Source organism: Chondrus crispus, genomic scaffold (genome assembly GCF_000350225.1).
Source record: "Chondrus crispus Stackhouse genomic scaffold, scaffold_23, whole genome shotgun sequence".
NCBI lineage: Eukaryota > Rhodophyta > Florideophyceae > Gigartinales > Gigartinaceae > Chondrus > Chondrus crispus.
In genome coordinates this window covers 365973-375141 of record NW_005179131.1, presented here as the reverse complement: position 1 = coordinate 375141, position 9169 = coordinate 365973, and the positions used below count along the sequence as shown (strand labels likewise).

General features: G+C 51.7%; 1 protein-coding gene across 1 annotated transcript; it reads right to left on the bottom strand.

The window, feature by feature from the left end:
* Window positions 1–5280: 5280 nt before the first annotated feature.
* On the bottom strand, window positions 5281–5721 carry CHC_T00004393001 (hypothetical protein). The gene has a single exon (XM_005716222.1). It carries the CDS (start codon window positions 5719–5721, stop codon window positions 5281–5283), a length of 441 nt encoding a protein of 146 aa, XP_005716279.1.
* Window positions 5722–9169: the final 3448 nt, after the last annotated feature.

Here is a 9169-nt window from a genome sequence, read left to right as displayed (position 1 = left end):
CAGCTGCACCTGCGAGGCGCGGCACCAAAGAGCGAGACATACGCAACGATCGTGCGAACTAGTAAGGCGTGCCATTCTGTGCATACAGTCGCAGAGTAGGCAGCCTCGTAAAACCATCTGCCTTCTTGTGAATTCCCGAACGTTAGAGCCGCCCAAGCAGCCTGTGACGTGCGCTGTGTGGTACACAGCGACATGTGCCGTGGCTACTGTACTCGGTACACACGGCACCTCACTGTACATTATGCATTGTAGGATACGGAGAGGGTTGCAATTAAGAAACGCGTGGACGACCTGCCGCCTGGTTTTTGATGTGCAAAACACTGTACTGTTGTGACAAATCCTGATCCCGACATCGTAGGCGAGCGGGTAGAAGGACAAGTGGTTGCAGTTGATAGGGTCCTACTCTACAAACACGGTGGGGGAGCACAAATGCCCGGAGACTGCCAGTCTCCTAAATGTAAGTCTTTTGTTGGTCTGTCAGGTCACTACCCTTTTTCCCTTCTACCCTAGGGTCAACCATCAACTATATATAGAGTCTCTGGACTCTCTCCCTCCGCGCTCAGGTCAGCCTGCGGGCATCGTGCTTCTACCGTCAAGCACGGTTATGCTCACTTCGAGCTTTTAGCATTTAATTACCCATCCTGGTAATAAATATAGAACTGCGCTTGTATTCCTCCTGAATGCAAGCGCCTTCTCCAATACACATTATCAATCATCGATCCATACATGCATTCCTTCCGAATGCAAGTACCCCGATGAGTACAGTCAGATTCTAGTGCAACTTACACGTCTGATCCTGAGCTGTTCTTTACTGTGTGCGTCTCACGCCTCTTGACATCCCGTGGCTGTAATGAATATGTACAGCTCGAAAGGTGTTCATTCACAACTGTACTGTATACGAATGGCACACGTCGCCGACGGGTCACGCTCGTGGATTGAGCTGTAATGCAGTGTTTGGGAGAAGTCTATTTTGCCGTTGTTGGTGGGCGTTCATTGGCAGAGGGCCCAGAAGGGCCGCAATCGTGCATGTGAATTTGCGCGGCTTCGTGCTCCCCCACCCAGTTGAGTCCTTTTGGCGAGGCCACCTTGTCCGTCTGACCCTGCCCCCATCCCCCTCCCCGCCCCAAGTCGGTGAGTAGAACAACCTTACAAGATGAAGCGTTACACTTGGAGAATACTGGTTCCTCCTCCGGGCTTTTTCATCTAATGTAGCTTTCGTTCAATATTGAGTGTTTGTGTGCGGTATTGAAGCACGTTCATCTGCGGAGAACCTTACATAATACGTCGAAACTGCGTTTCTTTGCTCTTGCCATCTTTAGACTACGCAATCCTTCCCGCTCCCTCATAGTGATATGTACGTACCCGTATGCTACACAATCAAAGTCCAGGGCTCCAGCAAACACGGCTACGGGAGAAAACACGTTTCCACTTTGCAGCGGGTTGCTTTGTTCGAACTTTGAAAAGAGGACCGACTTGATGTGACTTCGTCGCGCTTTCGTTTTAATTTTCGACAGAAACATTGCGAAAGAACCAACGGATGAAACTTGACCAACCCTCCCGGTGTGCGGAAATCATGTCAACACCTGTAGAGGCTTGCAATCAGAACTGCTCTCCCAGAGCGATACTGTAAGTCCGGGCCATTTTTTCAACTTTCCTCGGAAACTCTTAAGTCCATCGCATCTCCTTCAAAAATTCTTCTCATACTGTATCTCTGTTCCACGCAGATCCACACCAATCTGCAAGTGCCGGCCCAGAGTTCCCCCCTCTCGTCTAATCACCAGGCTTTCGAACGTCCACAATGTGTGCCTATGCCGAACTGCTGTCCCCCCAGCACATCTAATAATCTTCCAAGGGCCATCTCACATTTACCTACTCGACAATCCTGCCATTTGTCGCTCTGCCCAGTCTCTCTCTATCTTCGTCCGACAATTTTGTATCCAGTCCTGCCTTCTCCAATAAATCCAGCTGTTCCCTCACAACACTCTGATCATACTCTGTCAACATTCTCGTATACATCGCTGCTGTAAAGCCTCCATCATTCCGATGCCCAACATCCGCCCCCTTGTCCAACAAGTACCTGACCATTTTCGTCCTTGCTCTGGCGCACGCCGCCAACAACGGAATCTGGTTCTGCTTCTCTGTCCACTTGACATTAACATCCACACCTCCGTCCCCTAAGCACCAAATAAACTTGTCCCAATCATCGTACCGAATTGCCGTCAACAAATCCAAACTCGCGTCGCCCACATACTTCGCCTGCATAAATGCCAGCGGTGCTACAAATGCCGGCTGCGCCCAGCTCTTCACGACGGCCGACGCCAAGAACGATATGCTCCCCGCCACAGCCGCAACAACTGCAATCTGATCCCCACCCCTAGTCACACGCAACTCCCCCCCCACCCCACCCAGCACACTCCACTCCGTTCCCGTCTCCTTCGCACCAACGGCTGGCCCGCCGTACGCAATGACCCCTTCCTCCGCCTCGCCGATCCCGCGTCTCGCCGATTCATCGCCAGCCCCGACCGAGCTGTGCGCAAACACCAAAAAAGTGAGCTCCTCGCCCTCCCCCAGCGCGCTGACCGCGTTCACAGTTGCCTCCTTGGCCGCAGCCTCCATGGCAGTCGGCTCGCTCCCGTCGCTACTCACCTCCGCGCTCGCCGAATGAAAGCCGACGGGCGAATCCCCTTGTAGCAGTAGCACCTCGACCGTACCGGCGGCGTCCTTCTTATTCACAGACCTCCCCACGACGGGTACGCCAGGCAATAGTTTGTCGACTTGCTGTGCGACTGTGTCCGCGTCAACATCAGGCGAGTAGGTGACATGGGCAAACGAAGGGGGCTTGGTTTGCAGTCCGTCGAGGGCGGTGGTGATAGCGGCGGCCGCTGTTTGGGCGGCATCCTCGGCGTGCTTGTGCAGCAGGGCGCGGCCGGTGGAGAAATTGATTGGGGGGCCGGTGGCGCCGACATTGCGGCGAGATTTGTCAAAGAAAACGTCGAGCTCGGGGGGCCCGTCGTTGTGGGGGGACTGGATCATACATGGTGTGGGATGGGGAGCGGTACGTGGCAAGGGGGTACGCTGGTGGAGTTGATGTCGGGGGGTGGAGAGCGTATACGAGAGGAAGGAAGAGCGGAATAGGGTGGGGAGGATGAAGTTGGGAGTGGGAGCCATGGTGGGGCGGGAGGTCTGATTGCGGACGGAATGGTAATGGGAGCGGAAGGGAACGGGGAGAGATGGTTAATGTCGGTTGCGGACGGAAAGGGAGCAGGGTTGTTCTCGATGAGATTGGATGTGATAGGGTTAAGGGGTGCCGGAGATCAAGAACGATCGGATCCCACTCGGGAGCATTACAGCTCAAAAATCGGTCAGCGATCAGTAAGCCTCCTGCGGCACAGAAGCACTGACCGACGTCCACGGACTTGATCCCCACATCAAGTTGCAATGACCACGCATCCGCCCCACAGCTACGGGACTGGGTCTCGAATCGAGACTCCCGATATTCCAACACGCTACGGCAGTTAGCAGGACGGCTGTTGAAAGGCTCTGGCAGCCGGAGTGAAAATTGGCCGTTAGAACCAAAAGGCATCCTCGCTCAGATGCGGAGCACTTTCCTGGAGTCACAGGCCCCCATTTTCCGCCCTCAAACGCCACCCTGTCCCTGCCATACGGCGGGCCTTATCGCAGAGAGTGCACAAAGAGCAACCAGCAAGGCCAAGCCACAGACGCCCAAGCCGGGTAAGAACGCGACCTGCGTAGTTTAGAATAACGCGCAATTGGGTGCATCCAGGAAATACAATTCCGCCACTTCGCCACTTCTCACCCAATCAGAGGTCGTGAAAAGTGGCGAATGTTCGCCACTCCACTTTTCTACTCTGCCACTTGCAGTATGCATCGTACTCGCGACGCTGCTGTTGCTCTTGCCGCGTCTACAGCGGCATTTGCGGCAACTCTGGTCACTATAGAAATCCTCAAGCAACCTCGCTGCAAACAGAGGTCCCGAAAAACGCCAAAATACAAACGCCCCGCCCTTCTGCGTCCGTGTCACGTGCAAAATAATCTACAGACGCCATGGAACGCAATTCTATCTTGCGGCAGTGACGACGACTTTTTAGTCTCCCTTAACTTTACCAAAGAACTAGTCCTTGACACACTTGTACCACTATTTGAACTAGAGCGTAAGGCCTGTCTCCACAGAAGGGGGAGGTAGAGGAGGATTCGACAGGAGGGTCGGCAGAGGGGGGGTTGGTGGAGGGGGGGTCGGTAGAGGGATCGGTTCCATGGCAGGCAGAGGCAGGTGGAGGAAAAGAAGGGGTTTCTAAAGATTGCAGTCGGATTGGTGTTGGTGAGTTGTGGATGGTGGAGTTGGGAGTTGATCAGGGCAAGTTGGGATTCCCAACTGAGAGGGTAAGTGCTCGCCAAAACAGAAGTGGCGAAGTGGCGAAGTGGCGAAAAAATAAATCATCCCTATTTTTGAAGCTCTATCATAAAGTAGCAAAGTGGCGGAATTTCATTTCCTGGATGCATCCATTACAGTACAAGCCAGTCTACAGTATCAACGATTCGTTGTTCGTTCTACGCGCGTCTTGTCCTGTGACTTAGTCCACATCTTCTTTTCATTGGTGACCGCTGCTGTACAGCGCGAAACCCGCCGGCAGTACACGTTTGTGTGTCATCGTCAAATGAATTCAAAGCTATCCTTTTCCCGCTTTTTTGACGCAACAGAGATGCCCTCACATGGGCAACTTGCTTCCTGACACTGCACCACGCCATATCCCTAAGTCACCCCCGCCATTCTCAAACTAGTAGGACGGCGGCGTCGCTGGAATGCCCCGTCGAGCTAAAGACAACCCAAAGACAACCGGTAGTGATGCGACGCACAGCACGTCTCTGGCGATCGCCGTGAATATTTATCTATGGTTTCATACTCTACACTCAAATGCACACGACTGCATCGTCATTCATTTACTCATCTGGACATGTCATCGACGCACTACTCATCGCATCGAACCATCCAAAAGATTCTCCTCGCTTCTTGAGTACGCTACCCACTAAACAAACAAAACAAATGAAACTTCTTTGCAGCTACAGTAGACTGCAGTCGCACTAAGGAACCAAAGCCAAAACTTACAGAATCCGTGAACCAAAACCCCTGCTGCGGTCTATCCGCATCATGTGCCCACCACAAGCGACGAAGAGCATCGTATCTCCTATCCTACCCTCATCAATCTGTAATACATCTGACAATACGATGCAAACAAAGTACATTCACCAACTCCCTTGAGCTTAATATCCTGCGGTATGCGCAGCAAGCTGCTTGGCAATGACGTCATACTCGAGGTCCTCGGCATCCGTGCACTGCAGCTGACGCTGAATGCCCTCGAACTTGTTCACGACTCCCTCCTGCGAAGAAGCATAGATCATCTTGGACTTCACCTTTGAATACTCTGGAGACCAAAGCACAAACAACACGCGCTGCTTAGTGGCGCCCTGATGAACGTACGAGAAATCGTACACAATGTATCGGCAGTCTTTTTCGGGAAGATCCTTAGTGAATGAGTCCCAGTCAGCCTTCGGGGAGGCGTCACTCGGGTCATACGTCTTTTCCAGCTCGACCAAAGACATGTCATCGCTAATCCTGAAAACAGCCCCGCGGAACTTGCGGCCTTTGACGAGGGCCTGGATAGCATCTACGCACTTGGCGTCCACCTGCACGCCGGAAGCCATGATTTCTTCGTGCTTTGGATGTTGTGGAAGTGGAAAATGGTTCGCTGGTTCAGCGATTTATGAAGAGGATGGAGAAGGTGAGTAGTTTGGGTGTGAGGGGAGCGTCGGTCCTATGGAGAAAGGTGCAGTAAAAAGGGGATTTGGTTTAAATAGGAACGAAGGGACGGCAGGAGAGGGCACCGAAGAGCGGCATTTTCAGGCAACCGGTCGGGGCATCTCTCTGGAAATGCCAAGCAATCTTCTCAACCCATCTGAATTCTTTGTCAGAGTCTCCTACGCAACCCTCTCCAGGAAATGCTCAAAACATTTTTCTCTGTAAAGGTTCACATGTTGACCTGATGTCATGCCATTCCGATGCACTGTAATGAAATGGGCACGTAACCACGACAGAGGCTTACACAAACTTTTAGAATCCGCTCCAGATCCCCCCAAAGACTCTCCCAAAGACTCTTTTGATATTTTACCGGTTGCCAGAGGGTCCCTTTCTCACTGCTACAGTATGCATCCCTTGAACAAAAATATTACATTACAGTTCACAAAAACAGAAAGACTCAAGCATACTGTAATTCCAAATGAACATCCTCTGAGTCTTCAACACACTTACCTGCTGCCTTTCATTCTCACTTGATGCTCAGCGGTTGTTGGTGACATCACCAACTGCTAACGGTTTTGGACGCGCTTCCAGCAAATACAGTCGCAATCAGCGTGCATTACTGACGTACACATCCGTCTTAGATCATCAGTGTCCACGAGTCTGGGGAGCACGCAGCTCTCACTGCAAGTCCCTTTTCGTCTTTTCCATTTTTATACATTCTATTTGCCATTACTGAGCAACGCAAGGATTATTGCCTCCGACTTCTGCCTCATGTCTTAAATGAACTCCCGTGGGGCATTTTTTGAATGTCTCAAGACGTGGTACAACGACTACCGATAATAAACATACATGCAAGCATCCCTCACTAAACAACCCTGCCGCCATCGTATTTGCAGTCCCGCAAGATGCTAAATTCCCATGAGTTCTTGTCTTCTTAATTTACATTGGGGTGTTTCAAGCTTTAAAAGATTGCTGAGTGAAGTCTCCCAGATTGTCAGTTAAAAGATAGGCGTTGCAATGGTTCAAGTCAGGTATCAACGGACAGGTACCACCTTTGCTCTCTCTCTTTAAAACCGCGATCTGTGTCATGAATACATCCATTCACAATTCTCTCAGCGCAACGGTGGAGACTCTAACATGATCTCGTTACTCACCATGAAACTGTAACGCACTTCGCTAAAGTCAGTTTCGGGCCTTTCACATGCACTGTTCTACTAGCACCCATCAAAAGACGCAGCTGCTGTAGCGTTCAGTCGCAGAACAAACATCATGATGGAATAATCGTCCCCCTTTCGAAAAGACCATGCAATGCCTACTTGGTTCTCCAGCTGCTGCGCGCTGGCTTTGTGCTTTTCCCATTAAGGAATGGGATTGCGATTTCGCGCTCATCTCCCGTGTGCGTGCGCCACGACGCCACACACACCCGGGCTGGTCGAAGTGAAAGCAGCACTGCGCAGGTAGCCGCCGTGGCAAGATTGCAAATCGGAATCCGTGAGATACGAGTGCCCGGTACGGCAGCACAGCGATAATTCATCTTTAGAAACGTGTTCACGTGTTCAGATATGCAACAATTATCTGATGTGCCGCCTGCATCGCCAACCGCCATCTGCAACAGGTGGTCGCAAGGCGACTTGAAAAAAATCTCACCTCCCCCAATCACATCGCGTGAAAGGGGTGCGGTCTGCAAAAGTTCAAAAGTTCCACAACTCGGCCGCCAGGAGCTCTCACCTAGCTTTGCTGCCCTGCACACAAGTACAAGAGTCTAGGAACGCGCCCTAGCGAGTTCAGCCTCGCGCATCTCAAGTTCCCGTCCATCCTACACACACACCCCACCCCAGCCAACTCCTCCACCTCAACACCGAGTTCGATTGCCTATCTCTTCCACTTCGTCAACCGCCATCCCTCTTTCCCCGCCATGACGATCACTGGCCCCATCCCCGGCTCTTCCTCCCTCGCCTTTGCCCTTTCCGTCCCCGTGCGCCCTGCTGTCGCACATCACCGCTCCTGCCGTTTACGCCGCACCGCACGCCCGCGCGCCACCCCTGTCATGACTTTGCAGCCGCAGGACTGTTCATGGCGTGAGGAGCAGGACCGCCGCGCCATCGAGAGCGAGTTTCTCATTCCCGCTTGCGTCGGCGGTGAGGTCGACGACGACATGGCCATGCTACGTGAACGCATCCAAATGCTGGGAAAGAAGGAGAGTCAATGGTCCGACATCGTCCACCAATTCACATCCATGTCCATTCTCACGGGCATTCCCTTCATCGACGCCGAGACGGGAGAGCCAACAGCCAAGGCGTGGGTGTTTTTGTCGCTGTCAGCTGCAGTGCCACTTTACATAGCCTGTTTGGCCGCACATTGGCTGCAGTCGACTAGTATACAGTTTTCGCAGTTGTTGTAGGTTGGAGCTCTTCGGTTTTGTAATACGTATCAGGGATATATAAATTGCTTCGCTGCTCTGTCAAACGGCTTCGTATCTTTATGTGTCTCTGCCGTGTCGTCAGAAAGATTTAAAATGAGATGATGCCGTTTACTCAGTGCCCAAGTGCCACGACCGCAAGCATAGAGTATGAATGAATCATTGATGCCATTCACGACGGCTTGTGAACATGGTGGAGAGCACAAAGAGTCTATACGTCCTGCTACCAGTCCTGCCAGAAAGTGCTTCAGTCAGCAAGGAACATTCTTCATTCATGTTTTTTCATCTCCTCAGTCGGGGGCCATCAAGGCACACACTCCTTAGCGCGCCTACGAAACAGAAAAACCTCGGATCATATTGAGCAGAACTTAATCAGAGGCACACTGTCCTTAGCGCGCCTACGAAACAGAAAAACCTCGGATCATATTGAGCAGAACTTATTCAGAGGCACACTGTCCTTAGCGCGTCTACGAAACAGAAAAACCTCGGATCTTATTGAGCAGAACTTATTCAGAGGACTGCAGTGCCACTCCACCACAGAAGCGCTTGTTCAACATATTTCTGTGGCATTGGTGCTACCGCAACCCTATCTCAATCAAGAAAGTCATATTGACGTTTGAGGTTGACAAGATGGAAACAGCTGAATAGACGTTCTGCGTATGATTGATCGGTACTGTTTGCGTTTGCTTATGGAGGATCTGCTACGCAGGGTTGACGCAAGAAACACTCTTACAACGACGGCGGGCTCAGCTTTATCTTAAATCTCAAGATACGGCTGCGATAAAAAGTGTAAGATAAGCGTCAACACAAAAGACTGAAGTCTTGACAGACCGGCAGCCCATCTGCCTGTTCCCCTTTGAAGGAAAACAACGCTTCGAGCATCTCTCGTGACGCTCACGACATGAGAAGAAGGTATAAGACCGGGGATCGGCTGT